The sequence below is a fragment of the Zalophus californianus genome, chromosome 10 (assembly GCF_009762305.2).
Source record: "Zalophus californianus isolate mZalCal1 chromosome 10, mZalCal1.pri.v2, whole genome shotgun sequence".
Classification (NCBI taxonomy): Eukaryota; Metazoa; Chordata; class Mammalia; order Carnivora; family Otariidae; genus Zalophus; species Zalophus californianus.
The window spans coordinates 61,512,262-61,525,512 of record NC_045604.1 but is presented as its reverse complement, the minus strand read 5'-3'; the positions used below and the strand labels follow the sequence as shown (position 1 = coordinate 61,525,512).

The following is a 13,251-nucleotide window of genomic DNA, read 5'->3' as shown; positions in this document are numbered from 1 at the left end:
ACCCAAGCCCAGCTGATAGTTTTCATAAATTACGAGCTACAAAAAGTTGAACCAGAATAGTCACATCTTTTAATTGGGTAACGTGTTCAACATTAAAGAAAAAAAAGGGGGGGGATCTACTTTGAAGAAGTAGAGTAATACTGTGTCAAATGCAGTTACTTTTCACAGTGACTTTGAGATCTCGCCTCTGGCTATCCCATCATGTAGAGCTTTTCTATAGACAGAATAATCTGGCTTCCCACAAAAGTCACATAAAAAAGGACAATGAATGAAGATTCAGAAGACTTTACATTTCTGCATTCTTCAAGAGGATTTAAAAAAACTTATCTTGCGATTCTTTACAGTATTATATACTTAAAAAAATAATCCTGAAGTGAAAACTCCATTAACTGGCTTGTAAACTCACAGAAACTCCAATATTCCTCACTCATAGCTAACAGTTGTGGTGACTCTGGGATGAATCATTTGTTTCTTTTTCTTTCTTCTTTTTAAGTGTAGTCGACACATGTTAGTTTCAGATGTTAAATTTCTTAAAATAAAGGTCATGAGTAAGGTCCTAAGATTAATTTACCTCAAATAGGGTCAATGAACTCAATACACATAGAATCTATAGTTGTTGCTTTTCACAGTCAACTACCAATGGAAGGCTCCACTAGAGAAATATTTTCTTCACAGAGCCATCCGGTAAAAACTAATGTTAAAAATGAAGCCCAATAGTATTGTGGCTTTCTGAAACATTTTCTGAATCAAAGAAAGATTATATAATTTTATGTTACCTGTTAGTGTTCTGATTCTTTGAGAATTAACAATTTATTTGTCCTAACAGGAGTTTACTACATCTGGTGGCGAGAGATACAAAAAATGGTTATCCAGAATTCAGAAATGTGGAAAGTTCCATCAGCATGCCCAATCCACAGCCTGTGAGTTAGGAAGGCTTCTCAGCAACACATGGCTAAAAGCTTACAAAGTGAGACAGGAAAAGCCTGCTGGAAAAAGGAAAAAGAATATCCTGAAAGAGCTCAGCAGAACTGAGAGTATTCTCATAAACTGGTGGTGATGTTTTTATGAAAGATGTTCAAGACAAAGCAGCTGTGGCGGCACCTGCATGGGGCCAAGAGCAAATGCAGTGTGAAGCACAAAATGAAAATGATGGTATTAAAATGGGGGCTTATATTAAAAGAAACAGGGGGTTCCGGACCAGTATGGATGAACTGAAGCCAAAGCAAGTGAAAGGAGAAAGAAAAGCCCAAGTCTCAAAGGCTGCCCCCACTCTTCAAAAAACTCAAACACCACATGGAACAGATTTTGGATTCAATATATCAACTGATTTCAGCTTTCTCCAAGTGAAAACAATTTGTTCTGACATTTTAGGTTAGTTTTTCTCTTCAGTTTGAGTCCAGTACAATTCATGTTTCCTTTGGGAACCTGAATAAAGTATTTTCCTTTTGATAAATATAAGCTATTCTGATTTATTACTCTTCAATGTTCGGGATTATCAAAATTCTGTCAAATAGTACCATGGCTATAATTGTTCTTACAACTTCATAATTGGAGTTGGTGAAGATAAAATGAAGTATGTTATACTGGCAAGTCTGAGGTGACTCAGATGTAAAGGAAGCTACCGTGCCATTTTAAAATAGAACCATCACTGGAACTTATGAGCAGTACTTATTTGAAGTTTTGATTTAGATCAGACTAAAAGGTATTTTATAAATAAGGAAAAAAATGGTTAGGATGCTTTTATTAACTTAAAACAGAGTAACAAAGTCACATGTACTACTATTTTGTTTTGTTAGAAGGGGAAGCGTAGCAAGAATAAGAGGAATAAATGAAAACATATTTTTAAGTACTAAAGCTTAAGATGAACACCAGCAAATTAATAAGGCCATTTCCTTATAAGGTTTCAAATGTTATCTGAATTCAAGAGTATATTAAGGAAATAAATACTAAATTTATTATAATGTATCATTCTGCTTACGTCTTAACTGCGCACAACTTGAGATACCTATCGATGGAGCACATAGTGACTTAGGAAATACAGGGTTAGATTGAATGTGCAAGAGTTTAAAATATGAACATTCGGAGAAGTCCTTAAGATGGATAGAATGTTAACTTTCTACAAGTAAGATCTAGAATAAAAAATTAAGACCGCCAATTATTTCCAAAACGTGGGCAACATTTCCCCAATTATCTGCTTAACATCCTATTTCCTCTTCCACATGGATTTGAAAACAAAGGCTTCATAATGTGACTTACCTCTGAATCCGAATCCTTACTAGAAGGCTGAGAAAGTTTTGATGCATTCAAATTGTGTGGCGATAATTCTGCGCTTTCCTGAGACTGTGGAGAGCACCCTGCTGGCTGTAAGGGAGGCGCTTCATCACCTGACCCATCGCTCTTTAACTGAGACACATGGGACACTTCCCTCCGGCCAGGCGGGGCCGCAGGGGGGTCAGTCCGTCTCCGGAACTGCTGCAACGCTGTGTGTGGAGAAGAGCGTGGCGAAGGGCTTGGAGTTCCTGAAAAGTCTCCAAGACTCCCAGACCAACTAAAACAATTTCTGAGTGTGCCCAGAGTGGGTGGTGAAATGGTCCTGGTGAACCTGCTGGTCTCAGAAGACTGAGACTCACTGTCAGTCATCACGGCTCCATCACCTAAAGTCAGATCACCTGAGCTACGAGCTACGTCCGACCCAGCCGGCTTCTGGCCATCTATGCAATCTGACTCACTTAGACTGGTCTCTTTCTGCGTGACAGCACCTTCCTCTAGGGGCTGGCTGCTTGCTTCCCCTGATACACAGTCGTTAGAATCCAGAGCACTGCAAAAAAACCTGCCAGAAAAAAAAACAACAGAAAGAACCTATAAATATTCTAGAGTTTTGCCACAAAGGTGGTTAAGATTCAGGAAATGAAAAATGGTCTAGATTCTTCCAGAAAAATCTCATGAATACATAATTTCGTAAATAAAGATAAAATATTTTGAAAGCTTAAATTTTGGTTATACCAACATTGACACATTTAGAAATTTATTTATACAGTGAATTTGTAGATAGGATTTCCTAAAAGCAGTCCTCTCTACATACATTACTTGGAACTTGCATATTTTATCTACACCTAATCGTCACATAGGTCTTTCCCCTCTAACCTTTATTTAATAAACTCCCAGACAGACTAGAAGCTCCCCGAGGACGGGTACCATCCACAGCACCTACACTAGTGGCTAACACATGGCTGACAGTCAAATATTTGAAGAGTTACGGAAATATGCAACAGAGGGGACAATTTACAACTACTGTCTCTTATTTTGTAAAAGCAAAATAAAAGAAATTAGCCACTTACTCTTTATCTTAGCTTATTTCCTAGTAGCAAATCATCTGGGAACTTGTAGAGGTACGTACTCTACCGGCTTTTAAAATAAATACCTTATAAACTTTTACACTATTTGAAGTATTGAGGTTATGACTTTCATATCTATCATAAGATTCTGTATTAATAAGAGGTATTACTTAGTGTGGCATCTTTAAAAAGTCACTTATAAACACTCCAATACAAAAGAAAGATCGGTATCATTACGAAGAAGATGTACTCAGAGAATTTTGAGGTTAAAAAGGAAATTGTCAGGGACACCTGGGTGGTTCAGTCGGTTAAGTGTCTGCCTTCAGCTCAGGTCATGATCCCTGGGTCCTGGGTTTGAGTCCCGCATTGGGCTCCTTGCTCAGAAGGGAGCCTGCTTCTCCCTCTGCCTGCCACTCCCCCTGCTTGAGCTCTCTCTTTCTGACAAATAAATAAAACCTTTAGGAAAAAAAAATAAAGGAAATTCCCAGGGTATATGACCAGATAAATATGAAACCTAAAGAGAATTTACCTCCTTAATAAGCATTAGTTCAAATCCAAAATGATAAACAGAATATTTACTACATGCTGGAGGGTAAAAATCCCCTCTGTCCTTTATCAAATCCCCGGCTGAGGTGTGGATACAGGGCAGGAAGGAAGCAGTCCATGGAAGGACAGGTCTTACTAGGCTATTCACTAAGCACAAAACAGGAGCTCCCAGGTCTGATCACATCATTCATTTTTAAGTAAATAAGAACCCCTATGATATCCAAATAGTCTTCCAGGTAGGATTTCACGGGTAAGAGAAGTTAATAGTGACAGTGCCCAAGGTTATAAAATTAATCAGCTAGAAAGCAGAATTAAAACCCAGAACACCCTCCCAGATCAGGGCTACTTCTTCCCAATTAGCCTACAGTGTTGCTTAATTGATAATTTCTATTTCTAGGTCTCAAAAGATAAACTGGAATGTTTCTAGGATAAGTATCTATGTAATAAAGGAGAGTTAAAGCAGACTTCCAAAAAAGCAGATGGGATGGAGACAACCTTTGGCATATTTAATAGCTTGTGTTGCATTACATTAATGTAGCGGGTGATATTACATTAAATATAAATCACATTATGGGGGGGTGATAATAAATTCTTGCATATACATTAGTGACTGGGCACTGTGTCAGATGCTTGATCTACTTCTGCTCGTCTCCAGAACAGCTTCCAGTAGCTGATCATCCATATTTTATGAAGAAATAGGTTCAGGGTAATTCAGTGGTGTGTGAAAGATCCCTCAACTAATTCAATGACACAGTGAGAATTCATATCCAGGCCAATGAGACTGTTTGCTCCTTTCAACCCACCGCACTGATGAGGACTAGGAACCTCTGTGTCGATGGTACTAACTACACCACCCGGGGAAAGTTGTTTAACCTCTCAGAACTTCAGTGTCTTAACCCAAAATAGAGAAAAAAACAGCGACCCTGACTATCTCATAATTTTGCTGTGAGGAATAGAGTATATTAAACAACTTCAAAAATTAGCTAAGAAAACTAATTTAATCATATCTAGTTATTGGATGTTGCTATACCACCCAGGTCAGAAAATCCTACATCAAGGACTTACAATTATTATTTCACAGGAAACTGATGGAGGAAAAAAAATGCATTTCTCCAAGGATCCCTTAACAATTTATCAGTGACACATCTGCCTAAACTAGAGTGGAGATGTGCAACTTTGAACGGGTATCTCATTAAACTTGGGTGGTGACCAGGCCAGTGCTGTGGACATCAGCAAACATGGCCCTCATCAGCTGTCCTCAGAGAAGAGCTGGACATCGAGGGACAGAAAAGGGAAATTTTATTCTCATCCACGTGGAAAAATGAAACACAAGTTCCAAGGATTTCTACAAGAGAGGAAAGTCAACTTTCTAGAATGTAGTAACTGGCATGTATCATGTCTTCTCCATTGTCTGCAGCCTCCTTGTTCATCATTCCACTAGTAACAAGCACCTTCCATGAGAGGGACTAGTACAGGCAGAATCAGAATGGTCATTTAATCGGGATGTGATTGTTTTCCTTAGGAAGGCCCGATGGGAGAAGGGTCTGGAACGCCGCCTACGGCAAGGTTCAGGGATGACCAGCGGTTGGTTCCTTCATGCCCGTCTCCCACCGTCATGGTTAGACAGACTGGCCACGGCCTGGTGGATTAAACTTGAAGAACACATCTGTTCTAAGTCTTCCAGAGGAATGTGGGGGCTGATCGGTGTTCTCTTTGGGCTACTAGGTCATGCCTAGGTAACTTCTGACACTCTAACTTCCTGCCGCTCGGTGTGGTACCACCATCCAGACCATAAAGTAAGAGCTAGTCACCGTGTATTTACCATCCATCAGGTACCGCTTTAGGCACCTTTGTGTACAGTCATAATGTGATCCTCACAATGGCCCTGAGCTTGTCATAACTGTTGGCCCCATTAAAGAGGAAACAGAAGCACCCAGAATTTAATCTGCCTGAGTCAAACATCTCATGAGCGAACAGAACAGGACTCAAATCCAGGTGGTCCAATCCCAGGCTCTCAGTTCCTGACCCCTACGTTATACTGACTCCAAAACCTCATCATCACTCACAGGGACTATAGAACAGCCTAACCCATCTTTCTGTTCCACTTTTGGCCTTCTAGAATCCATCCTTCACAGCACACTTGGAACAGTCTATCAAAAGCAGGAATCAAATCATACCCCTTCCCTGATTAAAATCCACCAAATAGCTCCTATCACCTCTAAAGTCTAGAGAAGTTCCTTAGCCTGGCTTACAAACCTTCCATGAACTGGCCTCCTGTCTATTTCTGCTCCGTCAGTGTCCTTTTGCAGACTTACATTTTGGCAGGAGTAGTAGCAGGAGCGGCTGACAGCAAGTAGCTGCCCCCATGCTCCATCTCTGCCCACAGGGAAGGTAGAGGCTCCATCCTTTGTAATGGTACCTGATACCTGTCCCTTCTCTCTGACTCTTTCCAACCACCCACTCAGCAGATGTCCCTTTAATGCCCCCAGAACACCGTAGGCATACTTTTGTTATACCTGCCACACTGTACAGATTTTCTTTATGGATCTATTTTTGTAACTACACTACAAGCTTCTCAACAAATACTATGTCTCTCATTTTTGTAACCCAATGTCTACTATAGTATTAGGTTCTCAATTAATATTAGAACTCTGTATTTAAATATATTTCTAAAATTACTCTGTTGGGGTGCCTGGGTGGCTCAGTTGACTGAGCATCTGACTCTTGATGCTCAGGTCATAATCTCAGGCTCCGTGCTCAGCAGGGAGTCTGCTTGGGATTCTCTCTCTGTCCTCCTCCCTGCTCATGTTCTCTCTCTCTCTCAAATAAGTCAATCTTAAAAACAACAACAACAAAAAAACCCTACTCTGCAAAATTGTAGTTCTTAAAAAAAAAAAACAGTAGAAATAAGCAAGGGACCCTCCAAAACAACACAATTTTTCTAATGCAAAATATAAGTCTACAATTCTTATTTTGCTTTAGTATGAAGAGATGTTCAAGAGAACGGATGTGCATTTACGTTGGGACTCAGATGACACATAACACAAACAGTACATGGACGAAGCCGGGCTCCACACTGACAACCCGGATTCAGTGTTTACGTAGGACAACTGGACTAAGGACCGATGGAGTAGGTGATACAACAGACACACAACATTGTGTAGATGAACTGTACCTGCTTCTGGTCCCTGGTACCACAACTGCACCGCTGTCTTCATTTTTCCTCTGTAAAAACGTTGCAAATTTATTTCTCCTCATAAGTGTTGTGCTCCCATTTTTTCTAACAGTACTTCCACCCGCCACGTCAGGCATGAGCATTTCAGAGGAGTTCAAGGATTTAGGACCTTCACAGTCATTTCTCTTGGTCTTCTTTGTAAATGCAAGGGAATACTGACTCAACAGGTCGTCTTCTGACAGCTCTTCTAAATAAAAACAAAATGGTCTGTAAATCTTTGTTCCGTGTGGAGACTCACCCTTACTGTTACAGTCCACATCTCGCTGTCCTAAGGAGGAAGTCTTATTTCTTTAATGATGCATCACAAAAGGAGATACAAGAATGACTCAAAAGAAATAAAATTCCCTTAGCTGTGTTTTACAATTTCACAAATTAGTTAAGTTGTAATGTCAATTATTTGTATGATTTAAAGTGAAATTACCGAAACCAAAATTTCAGGATACAATCAATTCTGTAAGGCTATTTACTTCTGATACTAAAGGCTTGATTTTGAATAAAAAAAATTAAGGCAATTTACACGTCAATGTACGATTTCCTATTTGATTTTTAAAATGTTCCAATAAAACCAGCAGCCACTTATAACCACCACTGATACATTACCACCTTTGAAGTATATGGGATTGTCACGTAGTGAAGTAACCTGTGCTCTAGTTCTGATCCTCATTACCTAGCCATGGGGCCTGAGAAACCTGTGTGACCAATGTATTCTATGGCAGAATAAATCATAAGATTAAACAATACAGTCAGTTGATGCCCGACATAGACAACAACATAGAGATAGTGGGCAGGTGCTTGAAATCAGTCCAACTACAACTAATTCTCAGCCTGAACAGAGAGTGCTCACTACCCTAGGAGATCAGTAAAATGGTTGGGGGTACCAAATACTAGAGACCAGAAGAGGATACCTCAAATTTAAAAATACACAGATTTTTATTTTAAAAGATTTTATTTATCTGAGAGAGAATGAGATAGAGAGACAGAGAGCATGAGAGGGGGGAGGGTCAGAGGGAGAAGCAGACTCCCTGCTGAGCAGGGAGCCCCAAGTGGGACTCAATCCTGGGACTCCAGGATCATGATCTGAGCCGAAGGCAGTCACTTAACCAACTGAGCCACCCAGGTGCCCAAATACACAGATTTTTAAGAAGCTACAGATCTGTAAATTTGACTTTGTTTATAAAAGCCTTAATTTGTTTATAAGCAGAGACTTGTGAGCCCTTAGGGAAGAGGGAAGAGGGAAGAAGTAAACACAAACATTGTAGGATCCTCAGCAAGGTTTCTCCAAGCAGCAGCCATGCCAAGCTAACCGCATTTTCCTACTGTGATAAGGCTATTCGACTAGCTTTTGGGGGGAATTCCATGGGTTTAGATGCTAAGCAGGACACTTCAGTGTCTCTCATATTATCCTAGTGGACAAGGCAGAGCAAAATAACTGGATATGAGTTATGTGGAATTACAGCAAATTGAAGTGCCCAGAAAGACCGCAGGTGACTAGCAGTCCGAACGGTCTGGAATCTAGTGTAAGTGCTCTCGACGTCAGTACGTTAAACATTATGTAAGCAAACACATTTTATTCAAAACTTTGAGACACTGGGAGCCATACTTCTCTCATTTCCAGGTGACACAGATAATACCCATCTATTAGTAGATAACACAAAGATTTTTCAGGAAAGGCAGAAAAATCGATTTTAACGAATTGATTGCATCAGTAGAGATAATTTAATCCAGATTTAAGTTTAAAAGTATAACTATATCTGCCTTAACAACAACTAGTGGATTTTGATTATAAACTCAGTAAGTGCCAGTAAAATGACAGGAATGTTAACAAAATCTATCTTAGTTTGCAATAATACAAGCATAGTCTCTGGGTGAAGGCTGAAAATACTGACACAATTCTAAACATTTATTGTGCTCTGTGGTAAGAAGACTGCACTTCAACAACCACTCACCATAACAGTCACACAATTATTAAAACCTGTATTGTATCCAAAGCACAAACTGGGTAGGTAAGCAACTTTTAGCTTGGAAAAGAAATTTAGGAGAGTCACAATGGTTGTCTCTAAACGCATGAAAGGCCTGTCAGCTAAAAGAGGGAAAAAATTTTACTGTTTTATTTTATGTTTGTGTGAGTCCAGGGCACAAAATCCATTGACAAGTGGCAGTTATAACAAAGCAGACTGTGACATAAAGAACTTAGAGATAATGAGTTCTCTACATAAAATGAACAGCTTATCCTCATGGGAACAGAAGGGAAGGAACGAACATGCAGTGTACTTGCCATGGACAAGGGGCTTTTATACGTTACAGTACATAACATACACAAACATTTGTGAATAGGCAGTAGTTCCCATTTCAGAAGAGGAAACAAAGGTCCAGAGATATTATCAGGGAAAGATTTATGCTCATAAGGAATACCTTTTGACAAAACATGAATAATCTATACCTAAATTTGAAAAGCAAAAGCATGAGCTAAAAGGTTTGCAAAGGGCTTGTTTTGTTTGTTGTTAGACTTTCATTCATTCATGTCTGAAGGAAAGGAGAGAGAGAAGGACCAGATTACAATTAGTCTTTCTACTTCTACACATTCTATGATAAAAATAAAACAGCTCTCCCTAATACTTAGTATTCCACTCTCAGCACTTCTGTTCAACATTATACTGGAGGTTCCAGAAGACAAGAAAAAGACATAAAAGGAGGAAGGGAAAAAAATGAACAAATAAAAAACAAACAAATAAACAGCATCCAGATTGGACAAGGAGAAGCACAACTGTCTTTATCTGCAGGTGACTTGACTGTCTCTGCAGAATCCTGTGGAGTCTATGAAAGAGACACTATGAACTAATATGCGGATTTGTGGTACAAACAGGACACTGAAATACAAAACTCAATCCTACAGTTGACCCTTGAACAACAGGAGTTAAGGGCTGACCCCCTCCAGAGTCAGAAATCTGTATCTAACTACTGACTCTCTGAAAACTTAACTACTAATGGCCGACTGCTGACCAAAAGACTTACAACAGAGACAGCCAATTAACACATACTTTGTATGCTATATGTGTCATACACTGTATTCTTGTAATAAAGTGATTTGGAGAAAAGAAAATATTAAGAAAATCATAAAGAGAAAATACATTTACTGCATTGTATTTATGAAAAAAATTCCACATATAAGAGGACCTGTGCAGTTCAAACCCTTGTTGGTTCAAGAGTCAACTGGATTTCTAGCAATAAACAATTAGAAATCAAAATTTAAAATATCATTTGTAGTAGCATGAAAAATCTGAAACAGAGATAAATTTGACAATACATGTGTGCAAGACACTAAAAACCACACAGCACTGCTGGACACTAAATGAAAGAAGACTTAAATAAATACATCAGAAAACCCAATCTTGGTAAGAAGTCAATTCTCCCCAAACTGATCTATGGAGTCAACTAAATTCCAATCACCATCTCAGCAGGCTTTATTTTTTTTTAAATTGACAAGTTGATTCTAAAATCTGTATGGAATTGTGAAAAACAGAGTAGCCAAAACAGCTTTGCAAAAAAAGAACAAACTTAGAATAGACTTAGACTTATATTACTTAATTCCAAGATTTACAGAAACCTACAATAATTAAGATAATGTTCTGGCATAAAGATAGCGAAAGAGACCCATGATACAGAAAGATAGAGTCCAAAGCAGACTCACACATATATGGTCAAGGTCAACTGATTGTCACCAAATGTGCCAAGGCAATTCAATGGGGAGAGGACAATCTTTTAACAAATGGTGGAGCAAGTGGACTGCCATATATAAAAAAGGTGAAGCTTGATCCTTACCTCACACCATATGAAAAAATTAATCCAAAATGGATCAAAGGCCTAAATCTAAGAGCTAAAACTACTAAAGTTCTAGAAAAAAAAAAAAAGCAGAAAATTTTAGTGACCTTGGGTTTGGCAAAGATTTCTTAAATGTGATCAACACTCACTAATATTTCACAATATATACTGCAGGCAAAAATACATACCATTTCTTGGTCTTTTCACAATGGATGACTTCCTTGGAAGATTTAACCCTTTAATACTGATCACTTGTTCAATGCCCAAAGTACTTGGATTTTCCTTCAATCTTGTAGCATTTGAAACAACATCCAGCTCAAGTCTAGGGCAATAATTCCTATGCCAAATGCTATTAACATTAGATGACTTCTGACATGTTTTGTCATTCCAACTCTGACTTCTTGATTGGGCAGGCTAAAATAGTAAAATCGAAAAGGATGACCTGAAGAAGGAAAATAGCCAAATATTTCCCTCTCTATCAATATAAACCATAAGCAAATAATTTACTCTTTTGAGCAATTTCTGATGAAATATCTGTTCTTTAATAACATTTTCTACTTTGATGGTACTACACTTTTCCATTAAATGTGTCTTATACTCCTGGGTCTGTTTCTCTTCTAATGAAAGTCAAGTGACTTGTAAGCTCATTTCTAAGAAATAAAAAGTGAATCTCCTTAAGATGAACAGTGCAAGAAATTAAAATATACTTGAAGAAATGTGGCCAGAACAAGTACTTTTAAAATTTGAGTATTATTTCAAAACACAATACCAATTAGTTTAATAATGATCTGGCAATAAGCCTCTAAACAGTCACTTACCCTAGTTACAAAGCACCTGAGAGTCAAGACCATAAAACTGTATATTTAAAGTAAGCAACCATCCCATCTCTAAAACCTGGTTGAATTTAAACCAAAACGATCTAATTTCTTTTTCTTTTTTTAAAAGATTATTTATCTGAGGGAGAGGGAGAGGGAGAGGGAGAAGCAGACTCGCTCACCGCTGAGCAGAGAGCCTGATGCGGGGCTCGATCCCGGGACCCTAAGATCATGACCTGAGCCAAAGGCAGACGCTTAACCCACTGAGCCACTTACACCCCCAAAACGATCTAATTTAAAACTCTAGTTTCTATTTGACCCATACTTAGTGCCATCTTTAGTGGACAGTATAGACAGAAAGCTACTTGGGTCTACACTGAATCTTGCATAAAAGAGTTATTGCCAGTAAGTGTTGGTAAAGCAGTCATTCTTAATGCTAATATAACTTATTCACAATTACAACATATTTTGGATGATAATGCTCTATTAAGAGGATATCAATGATATTCTAATAGAGCAGAGAGGCAAAGATAAAAATTAACAAAGACATAAACAATGTTGGTACTTAGGGCATGAATTCCACTCGACAAAAATCCCACCTAAACTTGGAATCTAATCGAAGCCTCTCACTTAAAGGATAAAAATAAATAAAACAAGGTGACATTATTCAGGATACACCTTGAGAATTAACAAAGACGGTTATTTGGAATAATTGAGTGAATGGTTATAAAAAACAGCTTAAGCATAATAGCTCATGGCATTAGATCCCATTGATGGCTTTACTGAAAAAAGAGAAACAGGCAAAGAGAAAACCAGCCTGGGAAGACTAAATTTTAGATAAACAAAAAGAATTAGTTTGGTACAATTAATGGTTCCTACAGAAATTTCTCTGTAAAAGGATGGCCATCTTAGTGAACCATAACATTCTCGTTAATGTCTGGACACATTCAACACAACCAACTATTTTAGTTTCTGAGACAAAGGAATAACTTAAGAACCATTCCTGACGAAATTATAATAATAGCAATAATTCAAATGTGTAAAGAAGATTGCAGAGTAAACACTTTTTAGTCCCCTTCGATTACTATCTCCCAAAAACAATAATCAAATTCCATCTGCAGTAAAATTAGGAGATATCTGTATGGCTCAAACCATAGTGAAGACAGAGTACAGATAGAGAAATTTTAAGAACTTAGACCAAGCCCAAGTGTCTGCAGAAAAGAATCCCAAAGGGAAGTCAATTTCTCCTACACAAACGTGAGAAGAGCTCAGGGATTTAAGGCACCAGGTACCATGCGTGCCCCACATGGGGAAGGGCTAAGTTGAGGCTATTTGATCCCTGGGCCCTCATCTTCCATCCGACCATACAGTCAACTCACACCTACCTGCCTTCAGAACCAGAGCAACTGTTCAGTTGAAACCCAGGAGTAGGCAGTTCAGAAGATGGGGAAATCCATTTGCCTGAAGACAGAGGTCAAATGAAAGGCCCACCCCAACTCGC

At 38.6% G+C, this 13,251-nt stretch overlaps 1 protein-coding gene across 2 annotated transcripts in view; it reads right to left on the bottom strand.

Annotated features, from left to right (window-relative positions):
* Window positions 1-13,251, bottom strand: part of EXO1 (exonuclease 1) — a 37,476-nt gene that overhangs the window by 6,904 nt on the left and 17,321 nt on the right. For both annotated transcript variants that reach the window (XM_027611253.1, XM_027611254.1), the window contains exons 10-12: window positions 11,124-11,349; window positions 7,057-7,303; window positions 2,257-2,830 (exon numbers count right to left, since the gene is read on the bottom strand). In XM_027611253.1, the coding sequence (XP_027467054.1) occupies window positions 2,257-2,830; window positions 7,057-7,303; window positions 11,124-11,349 (1,047 nt within the window). The remainder of the gene's footprint in view (window positions 1-2,256; window positions 2,831-7,056; window positions 7,304-11,123; window positions 11,350-13,251) is intronic.